Source organism: Anarhichas minor, unplaced genomic scaffold (genome assembly GCF_050575085.1).
Source record: "Anarhichas minor isolate MPS153535 unplaced genomic scaffold, ASM5057508v1 ptg000018l, whole genome shotgun sequence".
Lineage (NCBI taxonomy): Eukaryota > Metazoa > Chordata > Actinopteri > Perciformes > Anarhichadidae > Anarhichas > Anarhichas minor.
This window is the reverse complement of record NW_027466464.1, coordinates 14,626,134-14,653,105: the sequence shown is the minus strand read 5'-3', so window position 1 is coordinate 14,653,105 and position 26,972 is coordinate 14,626,134. Positions and strand designations below refer to the sequence as shown.

Sequence of the window (26,972 nt, the reverse complement as noted above, 5' to 3'; positions counted from 1 at the left end):
CAATACACAGGTAGTAAACCACAGAAACATACACTGTAAAAAATCTTATTATCATTAAAGAAGGACTTGTAGGAGTAACAGAGTATTTTCACAGTGTCGGAGTACTTTTACTTTAGTAAATAACCAAAGTACTTAATTCTTCTCTGGTTGTTGCTCTTGTATTAAAATAAAAAAGACAAAAGAGTCAAAAGAATAAATTTAGTTTGCCTTTTATTTCTGCTCATCTGGACACTTGTTCTGTATTTACATTTGTTTGTTGCTTAGTTTTCATTCTCTCTTCATCTCTTCTGATCACATCTGAACCTCTTTAATTATTCTAAGTCTTTATATGTATATCATGGAGACGTGAAGCTGAATAAAACATAAACGATGAAGATGAAGCGTGATTATTTACAGACTACGTTCCTTATTGGTTCTAGTTTCAGTTCAAATCTGGTGTTAACATGTAAAATCATTCAAAAATGTCTGAAATAAAAAATATACATCCAGTTTGTTTGCATTCAGTCCCAGAAACCTTTAAAACATAACTACTTAAACATTATTATTATGAACTATATTCTAATTGTTAACATTTACTCTGTGATCTAAAGAAAAACTATGTTTTCATGTCAAGACATCAAATAACGTTGCGTCGTCTTCAACCAGAGAGGACAAAGACAAAGACGAGACTTTCCTTTACTTAGAAACTAAATATGAACGTTCAGCGTCCGTGAAAGAAGGAAAACAGAAGAAAAAAATACAAGTTCATAACTGTAGTTTAAGTACATTAACTGGTGCCATGAAGTATAAGTACACTCGTTCTGACACAACTGTGCTTGAGTTAATTCAATCAAATGCTTCAGTCCGGTCCGGATTCAGTCCGGTCCGGTTTATTCCAGTCCGGTTTAGTCCAGTCCGGTTGAGTCCAGTCTGGTGTAATCCAGTCCAGTTCAGTCTAGTCCGGTTTGGTCCAGGCCGGTTCAGTCCAGGCCGGTTCAGACCAGGCGGTGTAGTCCAGGCGGTGTAGTCCAGCTGGTGTAGTCCAGGCCGGTGTACTCCAGACCGGTTTATTCTAGTCCGGTTTAGTCCAGTCCGGTGTAATCCAGTCCAGTTCAGTCTAGTCCGGTTTGGTCCAGGCCGGTTCAGTCCAGGCCGGTTCAGACCAGGCGGTGTAGTCCAGGCGGTGTAGTCCAGCTGGTGTAGTCCAGGCCGGTGTACTCCAGACCTGTTTAGTCCAGGCCGGTTTAGTCCATTCCGGTTCAGTCCAGGCCGGTTTTCTAGGGCAGTGCAACATGTTCGTGAACCAGATCCGGATCAGTAGAAGACCCCGACATCGCCACATTCAACAAAGATTTTTCCAAGAAATCTGTTATCCTTCGGTCTCTCGTCGTCCTCCTCTTCTTCCTCGTCTTCCTCCTCGCATTCTCCTTCAAAGATGGCGGTCATGGGGGCGGCGTAGAGGCAGCAGCGAGCGGCAAAACGGCGGCTAGAGGAGCAGGGGGGAGTGAGGGAACGAGGCCGCATGGAGGAAGAGGAGGAGAGGAAGAAGAAGTGGGAGGAGGAAGAGGAAGAGGAGGAGGTGAGGAGGACATGATTCGGTGTCAGATCCCTCCGCCCCCATCCGAATCCGATCATGGAGAAGTTCTGGGGTAGTTCTAAGGGACGGGACAAGCTGGAGGGTTGGACTGGAGGTTGGACTGGACGTTGGACTGGCGGCGGTGGCGGTAGAACACTGTGGAGTTCGTCAGTAGTCGTCGAAGAAGCAAGTTTGCAAAGTCGCTCAACGGCCGAGATTCGAGAAGACGAATCCCACCGACTACCCTTCCTCAGCAGCAGGGCCTTAAAGCTCTCACTCCTCACTGAGCTTTGACTTCTAGGAGCTGCAGTTCGAGGCCTCGGGCGAGGCAGGGGGGCAGTGAGGGTGATCGGACGGGAGACAGAAGAGGAAATATGATGACTATCGTCTTCTGAATCCCGTCTTCTGAGCATCTTCCTTTTAGACCTGAGACAAACACAAAGAGACGAGTCACATTCCTGTTCTGGATCAAGAACATGAGACAAAATCTACCGCGTTCAAAATGACAAGATATAAGGATGAAGGACGGATTTGTTACGAAGCTTCCAGTTTAAAGCTTAATTAAGGAAGCTAGAAAAAACTAGAAGCACCAGACTCAGGGAACAAGACTCAGCTACATGACAAGGATGCTTTCTATTTGGGCAAGAAAGTCAATGAACAAGGAGACAGGAAGCTTCCATTTTGGGTACAACACGCTTCCTACTTGGGGGACAAAGGAATGACTTAAGGATATAGCTCTAGTTAAACTAGACTCCTTCTACGACACATTCAGGACGGGTCTTTACCTTTGTTACCTGGACATTCATGCTGTGCCTTCCCATAATGCACTGCTCCACAGAAGCAGAGGGAGGAGTCAAGCAGACATGTGAGAGGAGGCCGATTGGTCGGTACAGTGACGATGTGTTTGTGTGACCTACCTGTGGATGACGGCGAACAGATCCTCTGTGGTTCGTGGTCGACCGGACTCGAACATGTAATCTGCTGCAATGCTGACCAACATATCTTCAGAGAAACAAAGACACAAAGTCAGAGATTAGAATTAAAGATTCCCTGTGTTCTTGACTACATACTGTAGCATACATACTACTTCATAGAATACATATTACATACTGTAAATATGTTGCCAGGACTGGCAAACTCAGAAAACTCCAGTAAACCCAACTTACCATTGGGAGGTCCTCCGGCCGTCTTCCTCCTGTCTGCTCCCTTCTTGCCACGCTCGTCCTCATCTTCCTCCTCTTCCTCGTGGATCAGCAGGTCTAGAAGCGACTTCTCCCCCTGCATGCTGTCGGTGGACAACGCGCTGCTGAGGAAGCACCTGCTCCGACCAATCGGAGCGCAGGAGCTCTCAGAGTCACTGGTGTCTTGTTGGCGTACTGTCGTCATCCTTGCTCTCTGACGCGTTCTCTCTTTTACGTCTCGTTCATCTCCGGATGAGGATGAAGACGATGAGGATGATGAGAAGGAGGAGGGGGAGGGCCTCATTGTCGACATCATCAGCAGTTGCCTGCCTGCCCTCCTCTTCCTCCTCTTCCTTGCTTTGTCTTTTTTCCTGGTGGTTGATGGCATCATCATAATTGGTGCCTTCATCCCCGTCTCCTCCACCGTCTCCTTCTCGTCTTCCTCTTTATCTTCAGCCAGCGACGACCTCATCATGCTCGTGTGAAACATATTCTCAGTGTCCTGATAAGTTCTAGTCTTGATGATCCAGGGGTCTGTGGTCCCGAAGGTGCTACAGGTCTCCGAGGGACCACAGTTCCTATACATACCCATGGTCCCCAGGGTGCTACTGGTCTCCATGGTGCCCCGAGTTCCTGAGGTTCCACGGTTCTTGGTACTCGTGGTCTCATCCATAGAGTGTGGTGCCCCTTTTATACTCCGGGTCTCTGCGATACCGACGATCCTAGAGGGTCCACAGTTCCCATACATGCCCATGGTCCCTAGGGTGCCAGTGGTCTCCATGGTGTCCCGGTTCTCAGTACTCGGGGTGTCATCCATAGAGTGTGGAGCCCCTTTGATACTCTGGGTCTCTGTGATACCCATGTTCCCTGAGGGTTCACAGTTCCCATGCATGCCCATGATCCCTTGGGTGCTACTGGTCTCCATGGTATCCCGAGTTCCTGAGGTACCCCGGTTCTCCAAGGTACCCATGGTGCCATTTAAAGTGATCCCAGCGGTCCCAGAGAGAGGTTTGGGGGTTTTGGTTGAGCGATCTGGCTTCTTGTGCAAAACCGGTGGCTTCTGTCTGTGAGGAAAGCCAACAGGGGAGTGTGCGGTGATGTAATCATGTGTCCTTTCTACAGGCGAAGTCGTGCGAGTCAGGTGATTTGGTGAGGGTGTGCAGAAGGAATCAGCGGGACGCTGTGATTGGCTGTTGAGTCCAGAAGAAGACGCCATGATTTGTCCACTGCTCTTCTGTCCTCGTCTGTCCTCAGGGTATGCCGTGAGACCCAGAATGCAAAGATCGGGCTTCTTTGGCAGGGTGGGCTTCTCTGGGGAGCGGAGTTTCCTCGGGCTAGCGGCCCTACAGACCCCATTATTCAGTTTTATTCCACTAAATACTGTTGAATCATCAGCTGCATCGTTCCACATTTCAAAATTCTTCTTTTCGTTTGTCTCCACTTCCTCTTTGCTGTCCAAAAGTATCCTCCTATTTTCTGTGCGAGACTCTTGTCTCGTTCCAGAGAGTGTCCAATATGAAGCATCTGTGTTTCCCTGTTTCCTTGCAGCCTCAGTTAGCTTTGCATCTGCCAACACTGGAGCTGTGACCTGTTGTTGTTGCAAAGAACGATGTTGGATGATTGTGTTGTTGTCGTTATCGTAATATATTTTTACCCAGGGACTGTCAGGACTTGCCAGTGTAGCATAAATGTCTGACCCTTTCTTCTCTGGTACGTTGTACCGGATGTCATGAGGAGTTTCGTTATTGGTCAGCTGAGGCACAGAGCTTCTCTGGTTAGCTGTGCTAGCTACAATGCCCTGTGGATCATCGTAGGGTGTCCTCACGTCATGTTGTGTTAGGCTGTGGTAATCATGATCTGATCTGCGTGCAGGTTGCTCTTCCTCAGCGATAGCATTACTTATTAAAGAAATAGTTTTGTTAGCTTCATTGCTACCTAGACCACATGCAGCATTTTGTGATCCAGTTCCAGGTAGCTTAACATCAGCGTTAGCCAACACAGCACCATCTGGATGAGCTTCTTTGCTTGGTAGGTCATGGACGGTATTAGCATGGTTAGCATCAGTTAGCATGGTGCTAGTGAGCAGGCCTTCCTGGTTCTTGACGGAGCGAAGCTTGACACCCTGCAAAGCTTGGGTGGTGACCAGGGGGCGGGGCGTCGTGGGCACCTTAACACAGCGGCCTAGGGGGGTGAGGGAGGAGGCAGGGAATGAGGGGGGAGCAGGTAGAAGAAGGAAGGGAGGAGGTGCTGGTGGAGGTAAAAGGTCAGAAATTGGCAATTCCGAAGAGGGAGGAAGAGGAGAAGATGGAGGTGGAGGGAAGTCGTTTGATGATGACACCAAAGCATGATGAGAGGTCTGCCTGATGGCGTAGGAGTAAGGGGGAGGAGGAGGCCGAGTGGGAGGTGGAAGAGGAGGAGTTAGGAGGGATGAAGGTGGGAGAGGAGGAGGAGGCGGAGGAGGTAGAGGTAGGGATGAGGGTGGGAGAAGAAGAGGAGGTGGAGGAGGTAGAGGTAGGGATGAGGGTGGGAGAAGAAGAGGAGGTGGAGGAGGTAGAGGTAGGGACGAGGGTGGGAGAAGAAGAGGAGGTGGAGGAGGTAGAGGGAAGGATGAGGGTGGGAGAGGAGGAGGAGGTGGAGGAGGTAGAGGGAGGAATGAGGGTGGGAGAAGAAGAGGAGGTGGAGGGAAGGATGAGGGTGGGAGAGGAGGAGGAGGAGGTAGAGGGAGGGATGAGGGTGGGAGAGGAGGAGGAGGTGGAGGAGGTAGAGGGAGGGATGAGGGTGGGAGAGGAGGAGGAGGTGGAGGAGGCAGGGGAGGGGGTAGAGGGAGGGATGAGGGTGGGAGAAGAGGAGGAGGAAGAGATGAAGATGAAGGAGGAGGAGCAGCAGAGAGTTTGTTGAAGGAGGAAGCAGGCAGGCAGCACTGAGGAAGAGGAGGAGCTGGGGGAGGACACTTGCGAATGGGGGAGTAGAAGACAGGAGGCAAAGGAGAGGAACACTCTGGTAGAGGAGGAGGAGGAGGATGCTTGGCAGAAGAGTCTAAGGAGGTGCAAGAGGAGAGGGAGGAGGTGGAGCAAAATGAGGAGGAATGGGAGGAGAAGAGTGAGGACTTCCTCTCTGGTACCGGAGGCTTTGGCCTCCCTTCGCCCTGAGAAGTTGTCCTGGACATGGAGGAGACGGCGGTGGACAGGGGAAAGGAGGACGAGTGTAAAGAGGAGAAGGGGGAGGTCAGAGGGAGGGAGAAGGTTCCAGGAGAAGAGGGGGAGAGAGGGGAGGACACAGGAGTGCCAGGAGTGGGAGTGTTGGACTGGCTGGAGTAGCCACTGGAGGGCGAGGCGAGGCGCTGAAGCTCAGCCACCGAGGAGGAGGCTGGTTGAGGGTTGGGAGTAAACCTCAGCCCCTCCTCATGTGAGCCTGGTGACGCAGGAGTGGGGGCTTGGCCATGTGAGTGGGCGGGGCTTGGCGGAAGCTGCTCAGAAGGAGGATATTCAGCGGTGTCCTCCTGGTTCAAAGGTTCAAAGGTCGTCACCGTTCCGCAGTTGAAGCCACTTTGGCGCCGTTTGGTGTTGCTCCGGGGCACCCAGGGGTCATGGAAGGTCTGGTGGGTTGTGGGCTCGAGGCGGGAGTTCGGTTCTGGCCGGGGACCGGAGGAGGAGGAGCCGGGGGGTTTGGTACAACCCGGCCAGTGCCTCAAAGAGTCAGAGCGCAACGGTGGAAGAGGCGGGCGCTTGGACTTGCAGAGGGAGATACTGCGGGTGATTGAGCGAGAGTAGGAGGAGGAAGTGCTGAACCTCCTTTTCTCCTGGTTTAGCAAAGGAGAGGAGGTGATCTTCTCTGGGGTGGAGCGACCGGAGGAGAGCAGGGGGTCACAGTTCCAACCTTCCCCAGAAACACATCTCATCTCCTGGGCGATGGCATTCCAGTCGCCCCTGGTCCGGCCGCTGTGGACACTTGAGCTGGGCAAAAGGGGCTGGTAGCTCCAGGTCTCCTCATCGTAGGAGCTTTGGGAGTCCTGCTGGGTCGGGGTCCGGTCATCCAGAGCCTGGTAGCTAAACCGAGACTCCGAGTCTGCGATGGAGGAAGAGGAGAGGTAGTGGGAGGAGGAAGGAGAACTGCGATGTTGGGCAGCCTCATTAAGGGGCTTATCGCTGGGGTAAGACCACTCCGACTGCAGGGCACGGCTAGGGGTACTGGCGAGGCAGGAGGTGACGAGGGAGGAAGGGAAGGAAGAAGAGGAGGAGGAAGGTGACTGGGGGATGACTCTGGCAGTGGGGTCAAAGGGCAGCATGGGCTGGAGGTCGCTGGGGAAACCCTGAAGATCCTGAAAATAAAATAAATCTTTAGAATCCTTTGTTTTAGTTACAGAGATACTTGTGACCATGAGTTCTCCTTCACTGACCTGACAACAAGAAGAGGAGGCACCGAGTGTCCTGTAGGAGGCCTCAGAGTTCAGAGAGGAGTTGGTCACCAGACTGGGGAGGCTATGGACCTCCGAGGAGGAAGAGGAGGACTCAAGGTCGTGACAGGAGTCAACAGGTGGGGCGGATGTGAGGGAGGCCATGAGGCTGGACAGCCCTCGACCTCTAGGAGCTCGGATCCTCCTTGCTGATGAATGCACTTCCTCCACTCTGAGCTCTCCCATCTCCTCCTCCTCCGCTCCTCCCTTCTGTTGGTGGGCAGAGGAGCAGGAGGAGGACACAGATCGACCCACAGTGGAGAAGTGACCGGGAAGATCCAGAGAGACCAAAGGCAAGTCTGGAGAGACACAAGTTCAGAACAGAGGAGATAAAGGTAGAGAAATGTTTGTGCTGCTGTCAGGCTGCACAACCAGCTGTGCTCCCAGTAGACCACACAACACTAACAACACTATAAAAAATCAGTGCAATAATTACACTCTGCAATAAACAATACTCAGTCTATATATATAATATTTTATTTTTAGTTATATTTAGTTATTGTGGATTTTCGTACTTTTTTTACTAGTTAATATTCTTTACTGTTTATTACTTATTTATAATACTTGCTGCATTTGTTTCTTTTTTACCATGTATCTTGTGTCCACTTTGCTGCTGTGATCCTGTAAATGTCCCCACTGCGGGACTAATAAAGGATTATCTTATCTTATCTTATAAAAGAGGTGATGGGTGGATGATTAAGTGGAGCTCATACCCAGAGTCCGGCTGACATCATCAGGTATCCCAGTAACTGTCTGGCGGCGGCTCAGGTTTCGGGGTCGCAGAGACATCGAGTCGTTGTTAGAACCCTCTTTTCGAAAACTGGCTTGACGATCAAAACTCTCGCCTTAAGAACGAAAACAACAATGAAGATACGGTTCAAGAATTTGTCGTTATCAGTTTAATTGGTTCCAAGTCTGACTTTAGTCTGAGTCAAGGTCCAAGTAGAGTCCAAGTCATTCGGGATTCAACTCCCTCTTGATACTTGACTTGGACGGGTCAAGTATCAAGTGGAGTTTCAGTCCCCAAACAAATTTCAAGAAGAAGATGAATATCAAGTCCAAGTCTGAGTCGAGTTTAGAGTCAAGAACGGAACAAGAGTTGAATCTGTGTTCTGGGTCTAGTTTCTGGGTCAAGTACCAAGTCTGAGTCCAGTTGAGTCAAAGTCTGAGTTGAAGCTCTATTCCAAGTTGAGACGTAGTTAAATCCCAAGTCAAAGACCAGATCCAAGACAAGTCTTGAGTCGAGTCTTAAATCCAAGTCAAGTCCCAAGTCTCAGTCGAGTTAAGGGTCCAGATTCAGGTGCAGAGTTCTGAGTCAAGAGTGAAATCTAGATCTCAGTCCAGTCCCCCACCTGTTATATTGATCGGGACTACATGAGCGGCGACCGTCTCGGCCTGCTGCCTCATCCTCTCCTCCGGTGTTGGAAGCCGGGGGAGCGGCTCCACCTCCAGGTTGACTGTTGGCTCGTGGGCGGAGCCAAAGACATCCCAACAGGAGGTGCGGTGGACAGGGTTGAGGACCAGTGGGGTCAGAGGTCGCGTGTTGTGCAATATGAGCTGCTCGTCTTCGTCTGAGAAAGCTGAGGACTGAGTACACAAAACACGTTTGTTAAGTAAGAGTTCAACTCAAGTCTAAATCTGGTACGAGTTTAACTCTAGTTCAGTCTAGTCTACTTTAGTTCTATCCATGTCTACATAAACCCTAGTTTAGCTTAGTCTACTTTAGTCTAGTTCTATCCATGTCTACCTGAACTCTAGTCCATTCTAATCTAGTCTACCCTATTCGATTCTAGTCTTGTCTACTTTAGTCTAGTCTAGTCTACTTTAGTCTAGTCCATTCTAGTCCAGTCTACTTTAGTCTAGTTTAGTCTACTGTAGTGTAGTCTAGTCCAGTCTAGTCCAGTCTACTTTATTCTAGTCTACATTACTTTAGTCCAGTCTACTTTAGTCTAGTCCAGTCTACTTTATTCTAGTCTAGTCTACTTTAGTCCAGTCTACTTTATTCTAGTCTAGTCTACTTTAGTCCAATCTACTTTAGTCTAGTCTAGTCTACTTTAGTCTAGTTCTATCCGTGATTACCTTTCTCCTCCAAACTGAAAACCTGAAACAAACTGAGAAGCAGGACTGAGAGAGAAAGTTCAGGATTCTGAACCTCTGAGGACGAAACCAGGAGGAGAATAAAACAGGAAGTGTAAATGATTTAAGACACAGAATAATGGAACAATACTTATAATAATAATAATACATTATTCTGCTTTGAGTGCTTTTAATAAATGATAATACTTTATATAATAGCAGTATTGTGGTAAAGTAAAGGATCTGAATACTCTCTCTCTACTACTACAATGATGAAGTACTTTATGTCAGATGTATTCGTCTGTTCAGCCTCATTAATATTCATGATTCTGTGTGTGTGTGTGTGTGTGTGTGCGTGAGTGAGTGTGTGAGTGTCTGTGTGTGTCTGTGTGTGTGTGTGTGTGAGAGTGCGTGTGAGTGTGTGTGTGTGAGGGTGTGGTTGAGAGTGTATGTGTCTGTGTGTTTGAGAGTGTGTGTGAGGGTGTGTGTGAGAGTGTGTGTGTGTCTCTCACCATCCTCCTGCTTTTGTCCTTCCACCCTCTGCGGGCCGTGCTGCCCTCTGATTGGCCGAGGCCAGAGGAGGACGGGTAGGGGGCGGGGCTCTGAGGGCTGTAGCCATGCTGAGTCAGCCCGTTACACGCTACACTCACTCACACACACACACACACGTACAGAAGACGTTAAAGATGTTCATACAGTTTATATTCAATCAGAAAACAAGAGGTTATAAATCAATCAATGATCCAGTCATTTTAATTTATATATATATATATATATATATATATATAAAAAATTATTAATATGTTTTTTCTTAGTTAATCTGCAGTAAATCAATAGATCAGCAGACAAGCTGTGAGCTCATGATGCTGATTGATCTTAAATCAATCAATCAATTAAGTTTAAATTCAGCAATAATCTCTGGACGAGATCCTTTGTCTGGAGCACTGCAGAGTGTGTGTGAGTGTGTGTGTGTGTGTGTGTGTGCGCACTGCAGCTCTCTCTTTTGTTGGGGACTACTTTCAGCGGCGGATGAATCCACACGCTCTGATCAGTATTTCTACGATAATAAATACATATAATAAACTACAATGTGTGTGTGTGTGTGTGATCACCTGAGATGCTGCTCTCTGTTGACCTCTGACCTCGCAGGTCATTAGCAGGGATGAAGAGCAGACCCTGCTGGGGCTTCTGGGTAGTGTAGTGAATGGACCACCTGCTGGCTCCGTCACCTGAGAGAGAGACAGAGACAGAGAGAGACAAACAGAGAGAGAAAGAGACAGACGGTGATGATGAGTCCTCAAGGTGACAGAGACAATGCCAGAGGGCTTTTATTTTGAAGGAGCAGCAGGATTGATTAGCTGTGGTCATACGAGTCATCAAACACAACACAAAACATCAAACATGTCACGAGTCATCAAACACGACACGAGTCATCAAACACATCACATCATCAAACACGACACGAGTCATCAAACACGACACATCAAACACGACACGAGTCATCAAACACGACACGAGTCATCAAACACGACACGAGTCATCAAACACGACACGAGTCATCAAACACGACACGAGTCATCAAACACGACACATCAAACACGACACGAGACATCAAACATGACACAAGTCATCAAACACGACACATCAAACACGACACGAGACATCAAACACGACACGAGTCATCAAACACGACACGAGACATCAAACACGACACGAGACATCAAACACGACACATCAAACACGACACATCAAACACGACACGAGTCATCAAACACGACACATCAAACACGACACGAGACATCAAACACGACACGAGTCATCAAACACGACACGAGTCATCAAACACGACACGAGTCATCAAACATGACACATCAAACACGACACGAGTCATCAAACACGACACATCAAACATGACACATCAAACACGACACGAGTCATCAAACACGACACGAGTCATCAAACACGACACGAGTCATCAAACATGACACATCAAACACGACACGAGTCATCAAACACGACACGAGTCATCAAACATGACACATCAAACACGACACGAGTCATCAAACACGACACGAGTCATCAGAGACGACACATCAAACACAACACGAGTCATCAAACACAACACGAGACACAAGTCATCAAACACGACACATCAAACACAACACGAGTCATCAAACACAACACGAGTCATCAAACACAACACGAGACATGTCATCAAACACGACACGAGTCATCAAACACAACACGAGTCATCAAACACGACACGAGTCATCAAACACGACACATCAAACACAACACGAGACACAAGTCATCAAACACAACACGAGTCATCAAACACAACACGAGACACATGTCATCAAACAACACGAGACACGTCATCAAACACAACACGAGTCATCAAACAACAGGAGACACATGTCATCAAACAACACGAGACACATGTCATCAAACACGACACGAGTCATCAAACACGACACGAGTCATCAAACAACACGAGTCATCAAACACGACACAAGTCATCAAACACGACACAAGTCATCAAAGCCTCCTTAAGTCTTTGAGGTGGTTCTACAGGTCCTTGATAAGGTACCAGAGTTACTTGACGAGACTCAGATGGTCCTTGATGAGCTCAACAGGGTACTTTAAGGGATTCATGATTCCTTGAGAAGTACCAGAGGTCTGTACGGAGGCTCAAATAGTCCTGGAAGTTTCCAAGGACCCAGGACTTAGGGGTTCCTCGGGTCCTTGGAAAGTTTTTTGGATGTTTGAGGAGATCCCTGGACTCTTTGAACAGGTTCCAAGGCTGAGACTACAAGAGGTCCTTGAGGAGACTCAAACAGTCCTTGAAGGGTGTCCAGGAGTCCTTGAAAAGATACCAGAGGATCCGGGGAAGGTGCTACTGGTCCTTGAGAAGACTCATATGGTCCTTGACGAGTACCAGAGGTCTTCAAAGAGGCTCAATGCGTCCTGGAGTCCGTTACCTACGTTGTTGCTGTGGTTACCTGCTGTTGAACACACCTTGAGGTGGTGAAGACACCTGGCGGCCAATCAGAGAGCTGCGTCCTACAGAACCGTCTCTCCCAGTACAACATCACTTAACCAGTTCATCATGCAGAGAAACACTCACCTCTGGTCCTGTTGAGGTATTTGAAGACGGATTTGATCGCCGCTACGATCAGAACCATGACGACGCCACACACACACACACACAAACACACACTCCTGAGGCTGCAGCAGACAGACAGGCAGCAGCAGCAATAATGCAGCTTGAATCGATGCAACGCCGCTCTCCTCCCACTCCTCTCTCTCTAGTCTCTCTACCTCTCACACACACACACACACACACACTCTGGCAGGAAGCCAGCACACGTGTGTGTCCTTCATGTGTGTCACCAGGTGATGAAGGTTACGCACAAATACTGCATTAACACACACACACACACACACACACACACAATGCTTTATAGATGAAGGAAGAGTGTGTGTGTGTATGTGTGTGTGTGTGGAGGCTCGTCCTTTATTCTCTGAGTTCTCATATTTCTGTCTTTATGAGGACCCAACAGAGAGGACATGTCATCAAAGTGAAGACATTTTAAGACCAGGACGACTGAGAACTGAGAATGAAGAGGGTCCTGGAGTCCTTGAGGATCTCGCTGGGTCATTAAAAGGGGACATAGAGGTCATTGAAGAGGGACTGAAGTGGTCTCATGGATCCTTGAGATTTTAAAGAGCACCCTTATGTTTTTGAGTTGGTTCTTTAGGTCCTTGATAAGGTGCCAGAGGTCCTTGAGGACCCTTAAATGGTCCTTGAGGAGGTTTAAATGGTACTTGAGTCAGTTACCTGTGATACCTACAGTTTAACACACCTTGGTGGTGGTGAGGATGCCTGACAGCCAATCAGAGAGCTGCATCTTCACGAACTGGGACGGTTCCAGTCTGAAGTGGGCCAACTATGTGGGCCAGTGGAGCAGCTCATTACTTCTGTCTGTCTGTCCGTCACTGCTTTAATTAGTTTAATTAATTGGACAGGAAGTAGGCCACGCTGTCACTCTGTTTATATATAGAACATAGGCTCAACACGCTGTCCAATCAGAGGACGGGAGGGGCGGGGCTTCACCTTCATGACACCTGATCAAACACAACCAGGCAGACCAAGCTACAACTAACAGCTGAAGCTAACATGTGAGGCAAACAGGTGAAGCTAATGTGTGAGGCTAACAGGTGAAGCTAACACATTAAGCTGACATGTGAAGCTAACAGGTCGCAGCTGTTGCATGTTAAAGCCTGGTCATCTGCTACAGGAATTAGCCAATAGCGTAGCATATGTAGTTGCAGTTAATCCCTCACACACACACAGATTATACACAGAGGAGTTAATTTAAGGAACGTGGGGTTGTTTTGGTTCGTGTTCAGTGAGATTTTTTCTGCATGTTATCAGAGAATAATCTACTGCACTACTGTTTTGTTTATTATTTCCTACTTAGTTAATTTAATACGATTCTATTTAGTGTATATACTGTGCATTTTTATTACTTTATCTTCTTAAATCTAATAGGTCCTGCTCGGTTATTTTATTTTATTACATTGTATATATTGTGCATTTTCCACACTTAATATTTTTATTTTATTGTGTAACCCTGTTTGCTGCTGCCACAGACAAATTTCCCCTTGGGGATGAATAAAGTACTATTCTATTCTATAATGTCTGACTGTGATGAATTATTGATCAGACAGGAAGACACGGAGAACCATTCAGGACCAAACCAGATGAGCTGGGATCATTCAGGACCAAACCAGACTAGTTGGAACCATTTAGGACCAAACCAGACTAGTTGGGACCATTCAGGACCAAACCAGAAAAGCTGGGACTATTTAGGACCAAACCAGACGAGCTGGGACTATTCAGGACCAAATCAGACTAACTGGGACTATTCAGGACCAAATCAGACTAACTTGGACCATTCAGGACCAAACCGCACTAACTGGGACCATTCAGGACCAAACCAGACTAACTGGGACCATTCAGGTCCAACGAGACTAAACAGAGGTACAAGTGCTTGTTGTATAAGTAGTTCTAGAAGCAGTAGTACTACATGAGGACAGTACTACTACCTAGGACTCCTAGCAGTACCTCGATGTAGAAGGGGCGTGGCTTGTGTGGCCTCCAGTCCGGAGCTCCTCCCTGGTTGGGACCCGAAGCAGAAGAAGCCGGTCCGGCGCCTCCTGCTGGGTCGGTAGCGGTACTGCGGCGGCACCTCTGGTTCCCTGAAGTGGGGCGGGGACCCGAGAGGAGGGGGGGCTGGCAGGGTGTAGCCGGGGCGGGGCTCCGGGGTGGGGGGGCAGGAACCCGTCCGGCCCCGCTGGGTCAGGACCGGGTAGGTGGACCGCGGTTTCCCATGATCCTCTGGGGCGAGAGAAGGGTGGACGCCGGGTCGCGGTGGGAGGTGCTGGCGGCGGAACCAAGGGCTGTTGCCTGGATACTGGAGGTGAGGTGGGAGGGGCTTCCAGTCACCTGTGGGCGTCGCAGGCCTGCCGCCCGCATTCATTCCCAAGATGGCGTCGTGGTGCTGTTGGATTTTGGCGCTGAGGAGGCGGCGCCGCAGGCTGCCCTCCGTCTTTGGCTGCAGGGTGGCCATCTTGCGCGGAAGCAGCTCGTCTTGCTCTTCGTCGGGGCCGCCGGTCCAACAGCGCGACCCCACGTTAGGCCCCGCCCCCTCACCGCCCAGACACTCCACGTACGAAATCATCTCTGACAGCTCATTGGCTGTTTGATGTCCGCCACTCCGCCTCTCAGGACAGATCACCTGGCGACAATCTTTTCACAATAAAAGCCCCAGAGAACTTCAAACCCTTTATAATAAAAGCCCCAGAGAACTTTGAATCCTTCATAATAAAAGCCCGTTTTTATGTGGTGTGTTGCCTAAATTTCTAGTCAGCTTCACAATAAAAGTCCCAACAGCATTCAGTACAAAACAAATCCCCCAAATGTTTGAATCCGTAACAAGTAAGTCCTTCATCAAATTCACAATCGTACACAGCTTCAAAATAAAAGGTGATTTTTCACAATAAAACCACATGCACAAAAAAATAAGTCCTCAGCTCAGGAGTCCTTCAAAATAAAACAACAAACTTGTACCATCCGTTTTTAAAAAGCATAAAGAAAATAGGTAAAACAAATAAAAGCCCAAGTATTTGAAGCCTTCACAATAAAAGGCACAGATATTGTTTCAATCTCCACAATAAAAAGCTTAAAACATTTCACAATAAAGGAGTCTTCGGATCTGATTTCAAAGTCTTCATAACGGCTTCAAAATGTCCAAAAAGTTTTTTTTTCAGTCAGCAAATTAAAACGTGTCGTAAACTTCTTCTTGTTCCTTCACAATAAAATCCTCTAGAACCAAAATGATTGTGGTTCTGGACCTCGAAGAGTCCGATGTTTCCTCTGAAGTGTTGTCGTTGTGCTGCAGCGTCTCTAATCTGCTCTCAGGGATTATCCAGGACTGCAGATGGTCAGTGAGATGTGAGACAGGTATTTACCTCGCGTCGCTTTATTCTGTTAACAGACTCACGGAAGCAAACCTTCGATCCTCTGAAACACAGAAACGTCCAACGATCCTCCGTCAACGTGGATCAATCCGCCGCAGAAAGTAGTCCCTCACAAAGACTATTTCCTGTTTGTTTGAGTGAGTTATGCTCCTGTTTACATGATGAAGACCATGTAAAAGCTCTGGAATAAGAGGCTGTATCAAACCAGATAAAAGTAAAGTTTAGTGTCATCGTGTACTAGTACTCTGAGTATTCGCTCCTATGAGTTTACCTGGAAACCAAAGTTACCGGTTTGGTTACACATGAGATAATAAACATAAACAATAAATATTTAAATGAAAAGACCTAAAAATCTTTAAAAAAATACAAATAAATATGTATATCTGATATTTCTGGATGAATATTATATATACCTCTGAGATGTAGTGGAGGAGAAGTAGAAAGTACAAGTACCACAAATGTGTACTAGATTAAATGTACTCTGCTGCCTGTTCACTGTGTCACACACCTGGCTGAAAGATGACATCATACTGAGGTGGGTGATGGGAGATGTAGTCCTCTTCTTCAGCAGGTACCTGCTTCTCCAGACAAAAAATAGCTTCATTAATCTGCCCTGGGCGCGCGCGCGCGCACACACACACACACACACACACACACACACACACACACACACACACACACACACACACACACACACACACACACACACACACACACACACACACACACACACACACACACACACACACACACACACACACACACACACACACACACACACACACACACACACACACACACACACACACACACACACACACACACACCTAAATAAATATAAACAGAATACAGCTTTAAAATATCTAAAGCATTAATATATTTGAGTCAAATTATAACAAACTGAATGAAAAGTTCTGGAGCATACAAGTTAAATTTAGAAATTTATTTTTTATAATATTTATTTTTTATAATAGTTTGTTTGATCGTTATAGCATCTATAAAAAAAACAAATACCAAAGAATTCAAAGCATGACTGAGGTCTCGCGATACTTGTGGCTAGAGCGAGAGCTTGGTTCTTCCGGGATATGCTGTGATTGGTCGATCGTCGCTGTTGAAGCGATCTGATTGGCTGCGAACGGGCCGAAGCGACGCGGTGGTTCCGGTAAAACATACCGATTATAAACCAGTAGAAATGGTTCTTTAGAGTGATTTCTTTACAGCCGGTTCCGGTTCTGGAGCTTTAATACACACACACCCGGCGGTAGCAACAGGTGGGTGGAAGAGAGGATTAAATGTGTGCTTTTAAAGCGCGTTAGCTTAGAGTTAGCCTGCTAGCTTCTTTATTCCTGCAGCTTCACGTGAAGCAGTTATTCACCGTTATTACACCGTAATAGCACTCATTTACCGTCTTTACGTTAGTCACAGTCCCGGTAATAACCCGGAATACTGCGTCACACTGTGACCTCACTGAATATATAACTATTAGTTCATAATGAGACGTTTTGTTTCCTCTATTCAGTTGTTTTTTGATTGAATACCGTAAAATGTGAACGAGTCTGGTGAGTCGCGTGGTGATGGAGTATTTCATTATAAGAGAATGTTTTTTATTTTTTATTTGAATAATTCGATTATTAATACTAAAATCTAATCAAATAATTAAAGGTGTATTATGATAATATACTTTATTATATAAAGTCACTAAAATGAGCTGTCGCTGAATAGTTATACAATAATATGTATATTATATCTGTATAGTTTACTAGTAGCAGAGTATTTCTACATTAGTACTACTGAGGTGAAGGAGCCTCCAGAGGAAGCGTCTCCTCTACTCTCAGCAGCATCGTCTACGTTCTTCATCTCATTTCACTCACGTCTCTTCTTTAAGGAACATGGCGACCAGACGCAGATACGACCTCCAGTTCAAAGAGCGCGTGTTGGAGTACGAGGAGCAGAACTCTGCAGAGGAGACGGCGAGACACTTTAACATCGACATTAAGAGGATCCGCTACTGGAGGAGGCAGAAGGAGGAGCTGCTGCTGGTGAGCGAGGAGCTGGAGGAGAAGCTGTGGGAGTGGATTCACTCGATGAAACACCAACGCACCGCGGTGACTAGAACCACGATCACGAGGAGAGCGCTGGAGATCTACCCGTCGGTGAGCGACGGGGGGAAGGCCTTCGTGAGCACCGGATGGCTGCAGAACTTCCTGCAGAGGAACCAGCTCTCGATTCGCCGCCGCTCTGCCGAGCCACCGGCGGACCCCGAGGTCCTCACGGAGAGACTGGTCGGGTTCATCGATCACGTGGGGCGGACGGTGAGCGCCAAGAAGATCTCAGAGGGCGACATCTTCGCAATGGACGAGACGGCGGTTTCTTTAGGTTTAAAGAGACAGAGCCGGATCACCGTCGTCCTCGCCGCCACCGCCAACGGCACCAAGCTGAAGCCCTTCATCGTCTTCAGAGGGACGGACGACGAGGAGCAAGCGAGCGGCGGCGCTGTGGTCAAGTCGTCTGTGAACGGCTGGATGAGCGACGCTCTCACCAAAGACTGGCTGCAGGCCGTGGTGGGGAAGTCCAACGGCGCCCCGCGGCTCCTGGTGTGGGACTCGTACCGCTGCCACGTCGGCGCCGCCACCAAGGCCGAGCTGAACGGCGGCTACGACTTCACGACGGCGGCGATCCCGAGAGGCTGCACCCGATTCGTCCAGGCCGCCGACGTGATGTGGAAAGAGCCCTTCAGGCAGGACGTGCAGGACGCATACCAGCGCTGGATGGACGAGGACAACGAGCAGAACCTCAGACCCCCCCCATGCCGCCTGCTGGTGGACTGGGTGGTCTCAGCGTGGGACAAACTGGACCCAGACCTCATCAGGAAGTCCTTCAAAGTGTGCGGACTCTCTGTGAAGAGAGACGGCAGTGAGGACCATCTGGTCCTCTGCTTCGGGGACGGACAGCCCTGCTCCGCCGGACGGGACCAGCTCACTCGGGTCCGACAGCAGAACCAGAACCAGGAGGACCAGGAGGAGGACCAGGAGGACGAAGAGGAGCTGTTTAACAATGAACTAGTGGTGCTTGATGATGAGGAGGCAGTCCAAGAGAAGGGTGAGGATGATGAAGATTCTGTGATGATTGAGACTCTTTTAAACGTCATTCATTCATTCATCCAATCACAGCCTTTGAGACCAAATGTTTCACAATAAAAGCCTCAGAAGATTCTCACCAAACTCCAAAAATAAAATATCAGATTTAACATTATTTAAATGTTTTCAGAACCACAGAAGAAAAAGCAGCAGTTGTCTAAACTCTTTGTTCATTTGAATGTAACTTTATTTACAGAGGCGGTGACACCGGTCATGTCCGCCCCCCCCCCCTCCGGCCCATCTGCAGTGCCCCCTCTGTGGTCACTTCTCTAAGAGCCACGCCCACCAGCTGACTCACCTGGCGGCGTCTCACCCGACCCGTCTGGACAGAGCGACGGTCGGTCGACTCGGAAACATCCTGATGTACCAAAACACAGCGAAGCTCTTCCACTGCATCGAGTGTTTCTACACCAGCAGAGACTTCACCAAGATATACAAACACCTCATCTCTAGACACTGTGAGGACCACCGGGGGGGGGGGGAGGAGAGGAAGGAGGAGAGGAAGACCAGTGAGGAGGAGGAGGGAGAGAAAGATGCTGTGAAGAGGAAGAGCAGTAAGGAGGAGAAGACCAGGGTGGAGGAGGAGAGTGAGAAAGATGCTGTAAAGAGGAAGAGGAGCAGTGAGGAAGAGGAGGGTCCTGATGAAGACGTCTCCTCCCAGAAGGAGGAAGGAGACGAGAGCGTCCTGATGTTCGACGGCGCCGGTTATCACTGTCTGATCTGCGGCTGGAAGACCAAGCTGAAAGCTCTGGGAGTGAACCACGTGGTGAGGAAGCACGACATCCCCAGAGCCTACGCCTCCCAGGCCATCCGACGGGACGCTAACATCGGCGCTAACGCTAATGCCCCCGGACCGGCGCAGGAGGAGGAGGGGGGGGCGGGGCTTAGCGGGGAGCAGCTGAAGGAGGAGATGGAGGCGACGGCCAAAGTGGTTCGCTTCATTTCGAACCGCTTCGTGTGTCTCATCTGTGGCTGGAAGACCAAACTCAAAGGTAGTGCCGCCTCACTTCCTGTTTGTGTCCGAGTCCGTTTCCTGTGTTGTCTTTAAGCTTCCTGTCCTTCAACACATAAATAGTGACGATAACACGAAGAGCCTCCTGTTATTTAGAAAAGCTTTTATCTTGAAGGGAAGCGTGGTTTACTGTTGGAGGGGCTTTGTTGTAGATCGTTCTAGAGGTGCATGACTTTTACTTTGTAGAGGAAAAAACGAGGCCACAGACGGTAAACCGCTCTGACTTCAGAGGCGTAACGCTGTACTACATTACCCACAATGCTCTCCCTGCATTACAGGTTTCGCTATCAGCCACGTGGTGCGCTGCCACGACGTGGAGAGACCCTACGGATGCCTCAGCTGCTCTCGAAGCTTCTTCCTGCCGAGTCGGCTGCAGCAACACGTCAGAGCCGCTCACCGACCCGGTCGGTACGCGTGTCCGTTCTGCTGCTTCAGGTCTCACTTCATCGGGGGGTTCAGGAGGCACTGCAGCCGCTGCAACGCCAGGGAGGAGGGGGAGGTGGGGGGAGCAGGAGGAGGGGGAGGAGTGGAGGAAGAGGAGCAGGAGGAGGAAGAGGAGGAAGAAGAGAGGAGAGGAGGGAGGAAGAGGAGGAGAACAGAGAGGGTGATGATGGAGGAAGAGGACGATGATGACTGAATAAAAGACTTTGTTACTGATGTGGTTGTTTAAAGCGTCCTGTTATTTAAAAGGCTTTTATTGTGAAGGGATTTAAAATGTACTATTGGAGGGGGCTTTTATTGTGAAGGGGAAAAGGCTTCCTAAAGGGCAGTGGTGGGAGAGATTTAAAAAGCTTTTATTTTGAAGGGAAACAGTTTAAAAGTGTGTGTGATTACCTCACTCGTGCAGTGAAGACGACCTCGTTGATCACGTGACAGTAAACCCAGTCTGGAGTGATGAATATTTGTTATTTATTTAGCCCAAAACATACAAAACAAACCGACCAATCACACGAGAGCGTGACGGACAGAAGACAAAAAAAGAAAAACAACTTGAAGCACAGCAAAGGAAACACTTCTCTCTTTTTCAAAATAAAAGCCCAGCTTCTAATAGATCGTCACACTCTATATAATAAAGAGGACAGTAGACAAACCACCATCACACTGGTTTCCACTGCAGGAACTCTACACCAGCCACCCTTTAGTTTCAAAATAAAAGTCTGTAGGATTCATCATTCTTTTGACGATCAGTTGGATCCGTCCAGATGTTTACTTTGTTCTTCTGGAGAACCAGAATATGTACACGGGATTCATGTACACAAACTAAACTGTAACTAACAAATAACCTATTTTAATAACCGATTAATTTCTTCTGTTTTAAATCATATTAAACTGAATTTCTTTGGGTCAAAACGAGACATTCAAAGACTTTAATTAATGTAGTAAATCACAGATTAATTGATGATTAAATATTTTCTGCAGTGGAAAAAAGAGCTTTTAGAGAAAAGTTCTGACGCAAATCTTTTACTCTGAAATATCTAAATATTTTTACAGAAACAAGTCGTCACAACTCGACTTTTCGAGTCGTCACACGACAATGACGTCATCGTCCTCGTGAGAAAAACGTTTTTTTTTTTAGAAAACTGCTCGTTCACAGCTGGAAGTCGACGCGACTCCGTCCCACAAACGGCTCTGGTTACCTTTCCCAGAATCCTTTGCTGTCCGTTAATAACTCATGAATGAATCCCTGACGACGGTGGAGGTCAGAGGTCAGATGTGTCGGGGGCACCACGCCCCCTCCAGGGCGGCCATGTTGATTCCTCTCAGGTCGCCAAAGTCGTCTCCGTCTCCGTCGCAGATCTCGCCGTCGTCCTCGTGGTCGTCGAAGCGAGACGAGTAACTCACCGCAGCCTTCTGCTGAAGAGATTAAAAGCACTTTTATTCAGTTATTATTCATCTTCATTTTGTCGTGTTATTATATTTTTATGTTAATGTTTTACCGTTCGGACCAGCGGCTCTCTGAAGGGCGGACAGATCATGTGGAAGCGAGGAATCGCCACGTGGAACACTTCCTCTTTATTGGCTACAAAACATCAAAGAAACGACAAAATGTTAAAGAGTTAAAGAACTACAACCGTTAAAGAACTACAGCTGCTTCACAATAAAAGAACAAAGGACAGGACTACGTTACCCAACCGGTGGAAGGTGTAGTGACCCTCCATGAACTCTGTCGGGGTGGAGAAGGTGGTGCAGCTGGCGTACTCGTGGACTTTCCCAGGTGTCATGACGGGAAACTCTCCTATACACACACACACACACACACACACACACACACACACACACACACACACACACACACACACACACACACACACACACACACACACACACACACACACACACACACACACACACACACACACACACACACACACAATACCAGTGGAGCAGGTGGTCATGTGATAGTCATGTGATGGTCAAGTGATGGCCATGTGATGCGTACCGACCACGCCGGGACCCTGAACCTCCTCCACGTTTCCATCAGACGTCGTGATCTTCCAGTAACGACTGTCCAGCTGACAGGAAGCTTCTGGAGACGCACTGCTGGACATCTCTATTCTGAAAATACACTTTATTAAACACACATGGAGAGAGAGAGAGAGAGACAGAGACAGACGGGGAGAGAGAGAGACAGAGACACAGACAGACGGGGAGAGACAGAGAGAGAGACAGACACAGAGAGACAGACAGGTACCTGATGCGGTAGGTGAAGAAGAAGTGAGGTGGGTGGACTGAGGACAACTCAGGTAGGAAGGAGGTAGAAACAGAGACCGAGATGTCTCCGGTCGTCTCCACGCAGCCTTTCTCATGCTCATACCTGCAGACATATTTATATTATATTTATATAATAACTTACATAATAACACACTAATCAATAATCACCTGAAGATCTGGTCTCTGATGATCGGATATTCTCCTGCGACGACGTTGTGGACGTACGACGTGAACCACTCAAAGAAAGACGAACCTGAACAGAAACAAACATGGACGCTTTGGATGAACAATAGGTTTTATCTCATGTTCACGTGGTGATGGATGAACAATAGGTTTTATCTCATGTTCACGTGGTGATGGATGAACAATAGGTTTTATCTCATGTGCACGTGGTGATGGATGAACAATAGACCTGTGATGAACATGTCGATGGCTGAAGGGTCCTGAGACGTCTGATCCTGAAACGCATAAAACACAACAAGGTGTTAAAATATTCATTATAGCAGCATATATATATATATATATATATATATATATATATAAATAAATAAATAAATAAATCTACATCTGCTTCACAATGTCTCAACTTTCCAAGATTTCTTCCCCTCTATAAAACACTTTGTGACATTTATTTTGAAAGGCGAGACAGGAAGGGCTACATACAGGACATGGGTAGAAGCTCTCGTACATCCGGCGGCCCTCAGCGGGCTCCAAGGCCATGTACTGACTGAGTCCTGTGTGGAAGCAGAAGGTCAGCGGGAGGCAGCGTCTCATCCCTTTTCTCTGCTGGAAGCCTCCAGCTGCTGTCTCCACGTCCAGGAGGACCTCCGACCGGTAGTGGTTGGACAGGGACATGCTGCCCATCAGTCTGAGGACAGACAGACAGGTAGTGGTTAGACAGGGACATGCAGCCCATCAGTCAGAGGACAGACAGACAGGTAGTGGTTAGACAGGGACATGCTGCCCATCAGTCTGAGGACAGACAGACAGGTAGTGGTTAGACAGGGACATGCTGCCCATCAGTCAGAGGACAGACAGACAGGTAGTAGTTAGACATGGACATGCTGCCCATCAGTCAGAGGACAGACAGACAGGTAGTGGTTAGACAGGGACATGCTGCCCATCAGTCTACAGGAGACAAAGACAGGTGGTGAGACAGACAGACAGACCCCGGTATCACCAGCTTCTGTCCGTTGTGGATCCTATTCGAGCACCGATAGTCTTCTGGGAGTCTGCAGCCGATCTGAGCCTCGATGTCGTTAAGCTCCACCTCTGTGGCTCCTTCTGAGGAGCAAAACAAGCGCACCACACGTCACCTCTAACATGTTATATAATAATATAATATAGGTTTTATATTCGTATTAAAGCTGTCCTCCATCAGGAGACGCTTAGATGTGAGACCTTTGAGAGAGGAGATCATACGAGGACACCTCTGCTGCAGGAAGACCTTCAGCTGGTCCCAGGACCTCTTCAGGACCGGGTAGTACTGGATGTACCGACCCAGGTCTGAGTAGAACCTCTTAAAGAGACAGTACCACGACACACCAGACTGGAGCCGGTCAGAGCTGTGGACACAGAGAGAGAGAGACACACACACAGGTACGTTATTAATATAAATAAATATATATTTATAATATAATACAGCAGGACGTTACTCACTCGTCCAGCAGCCAGTGTTCAGAGCATTGTCTCCTCCACAGATGGTTTTGTTTGGACAAGTCGTTGAGCCTCCTGCTCACAAAACTACAACTACACACACACACACACACACGTTAATCTGATCTTTAAAAAAAGCTATAAAATACTTTATCATTATTCGTGTGTAATTAAACTTGAAACTCAACACTCAGTACTTGTACACAAACATGTACTTTATATTTATATCATAGTTAAACATGACGTGTAAACATCTGGAAGCTTCCCTTTAAAGGGTTAAGAGTAAAGTTACATTACTTTTAGATATTATTATAGTATTTTTACAGAGTGGTGTGAGTACTTTTACTGCAATAACAAGTCTGAATACTTGCTGAGTAGTAGTTTTATATTTAACATAATAATAATAATAATGAGCTGAACAAACGTAAATAAACAGCAGCTGTTAGCTTGATGCTAACCGAACTCAAGACGGTATCTTATAAAAGTAGCTTTAGTTAGCTTTGTGCTAAATGACAGCCACTGTTCACGTTTTATTATAATTAATACTTTCTGTATTTAAAGAACAGCGCGTGTTTATAACACTATTTATTACAAATTAGCACAGAATTAACAGCTAGTTTAGCTGCTAGGCTAACGAGCCGCTACAGCTCAAACAAACGAAAATCGGTTCTGTTTCCGGTTCCGGTTCCTCCGGTGTGTCGCGGTGTCACCGATCCGGTACCTACTGGATCAGGTCTCTGAAGCCCAGGAAGGAGAGCACGTGGAGCAGCGGGTCTGAGGGCAGCTGGTCCATCCGGAGCTCACAGCTAGCGTTAGCCGCCATTGTTAGCGTCTTCTTCTTCGTGTCTCTTTTTATGGGTAGCATTGAGGCGCTGAGGCGCGTTACCGCCACCTGCTGGTGAGGAGAGAGAGACAGACAGACACACAGACACACACAGACAGACAGACAGACACACAGACAGACAGACACACACACGCACACACACAGACACACACACAGACAGACACACACACTAAAACCCCTCACTGACCCACTCCTGGACCCCCTGCAGTTCGCTTACAGAGCCAACAGTTCTGTAGACGACGCAGTCAACTTGGCCCTTCATTTCATCATCCAGCATCTGGACTCCTCAGGACCCTACACCAGGATCCTGTTTGTAGACTTCAGCTCTGCCTTCAACACCATCATCCCGTCTTTGCTGCACGACAAGCTCTCTCAGCTGCACATGCCCGACTCCACCTGCAAGTGGATCACAGACTTCCTGTCTGACAGGAAGCAGCACGTCAAGCTGGGAAAGCACATCTCAGCCTCCCGGACCATCAGCACCGGTTCCCCCCAAGGCTGCGTTCTTTCCCCTCTGCTCTTCTCCCTGTACACCAACAGCTGCACCTCCAGTCACTAGTCCGTCAAGCTCCTGAAGTTCGCGGATGACACCACCCTCATTGGACTCATCTCTGGTGGGGATGAGTCCGCCTACAGGTGGGAGACTGACCATCTGGTGACCTGGTGCGGTCTGAACAACTTAGAGCTCAACACTCTAAAGACAGTGGAGATGGTTGTGGATTTCAGGAAGAATGCAGCCCCACCGGCCCCTATCACCCTGTGTGACTCCCTCTATCACCCTGTGTGACTCCCTCTATCTCCCTGTGTGACTCCCCCTATCACCCTGTGTGACTCCCTCTATCACCCTGTGTGACTCCCTCTATCTCCCTGTGTGACTCCCCCTATCTCCCTGTGTGACTCCCTCTATCACCCTGTGTGACTCCCCCTATCTCCCTGTGTGACTCCCTCTATCACCCTGTGACTCCCCCTATCTCCCTGTGTGACTCCCTCTATCACCCTGTGTGACTCCCTCTATCTCCCTGTGTGACTCCCTCTATCACCCTGTGTGACTCCCCCTATCGCCCTGTGTGACTCCCTCTATCGCCCTGTGTGACTCCCTCTATCTCCCTGTGTGACTCCGTCTATCTCCCTGTGTGACTCCCTCTATCTCCCTGTGTGACTCCCTCTATCTCCCTGTGTGACTCCCCCTATCGCCCTGTGTGACTCCCTCTATCTCCCTGTGTGACTCCCTCTATCTCCCTGTGTGACTCCCTCTATCACTGTGTGTGACTCCCCCGTCGACGCGATGGAGTCCTGCTTCCTCCATCATATCCCAGGACCTCAAGTGGGAGCTTAACATCAGCTCCATCACCAAGAAGGCTCAGCAGAGGATGTACTTCCTGAGGCAGCTGAAGAAATTCAACCTGCCAAAGTCAATGATGGTGCACTTCTACAGAGCCATCATTGAGTCCATCCTCTGCTCCTCCATCACGGTCTGGTACGCTGCAGCCACTGCCAAGGACAAGGGCAGGCTGCAGCGCATCACTCGCTCTGCTGAGAGGGTAATTGGCTGCAATCTGCCGTCCCTCCAGGACTTGTTCACTTCAAGGACCCTGAAGCGAGCAAGAAAGATTGTAGCCGACCCCTCTCACCCTGGACATGATCTGTTTGTGCCCCTTCCATCTGGCAGGAGGCTGAGGTCCATCAGGACCAAGACCTCACGACACATGAATAGTTTATTCCCGTCGGTAGCCGGGCTCATTAACAGAGCCCGGGTCCCCCACTGACTCTGTCATCCCCAGGACAAATTCCCACCGGTCA

The 26,972-nt window shown here is 48.3% G+C and overlaps 3 protein-coding genes across 4 annotated transcripts; 1 reads left to right on the top strand and 2 right to left on the bottom strand.

Moving 5' to 3' along the window:
* Window positions 1-218: 218 nt before the first annotated feature.
* On the bottom strand, window positions 219-20,709 carry LOC142953088 (uncharacterized). Its single transcript, XM_076095158.1, has 13 exons — window positions 17,683-20,709; window positions 16,225-16,389; window positions 14,397-16,005; window positions 10,408-10,494; window positions 9,778-9,914; window positions 8,542-8,776; window positions 7,903-8,034; window positions 7,133-7,488; window positions 5,982-7,054; window positions 5,658-5,876; window positions 2,722-5,381; window positions 2,473-2,557; window positions 219-1,981 (listed from the first exon to the last, which is right to left on the bottom strand). Exons 3-13 carry the CDS (start codon window positions 15,010-15,012, stop codon window positions 1,294-1,296), a joined length of 6,288 nt encoding a protein of 2,095 aa, XP_075951273.1. The 5' UTR covers window positions 15,013-16,005; window positions 16,225-16,389; window positions 17,683-20,709; the 3' UTR covers window positions 219-1,293.
* LOC142952892 (uncharacterized) lies at window positions 19,310-20,617 on the top strand. The gene is made up of 2 exons (XM_076094915.1): window positions 19,310-19,940; window positions 20,239-20,617. Exons 1-2 carry the CDS (start codon window positions 19,310-19,312, stop codon window positions 20,595-20,597), a joined length of 990 nt encoding a protein of 329 aa, XP_075951030.1. The 3' UTR covers window positions 20,598-20,617.
* Window positions 20,710-20,852: 143 nt separating the features above from the next.
* On the bottom strand, window positions 20,853-25,202 carry fbxo3 (F-box protein 3). Of its 2 annotated transcripts, none has more exons than XM_076094912.1 (12): window positions 25,054-25,202; window positions 24,332-24,421; window positions 24,074-24,237; window positions 23,842-23,956; window positions 23,336-23,540; window positions 23,085-23,130; window positions 22,841-22,925; window positions 22,653-22,775; window positions 22,401-22,516; window positions 22,089-22,196; window positions 21,898-21,980; window positions 20,853-21,814 (listed from the first exon to the last, which is right to left on the bottom strand). In XM_076094912.1, the coding sequence occupies exons 1-12, from the start codon at window positions 25,191-25,193 to the stop codon at window positions 21,668-21,670; spliced, it is 1,422 nt and encodes a 473-aa protein (XP_075951027.1). In that variant the 5' UTR covers window positions 25,194-25,202; the 3' UTR covers window positions 20,853-21,667. The 2 variants fall into 2 exon arrangements, with proteins under 2 accessions (XP_075951027.1, XP_075951028.1); XM_076094913.1 differs by having other exon boundaries at window positions 20,853-21,811.
* Window positions 25,203-26,972: the final 1,770 nt, after the last annotated feature.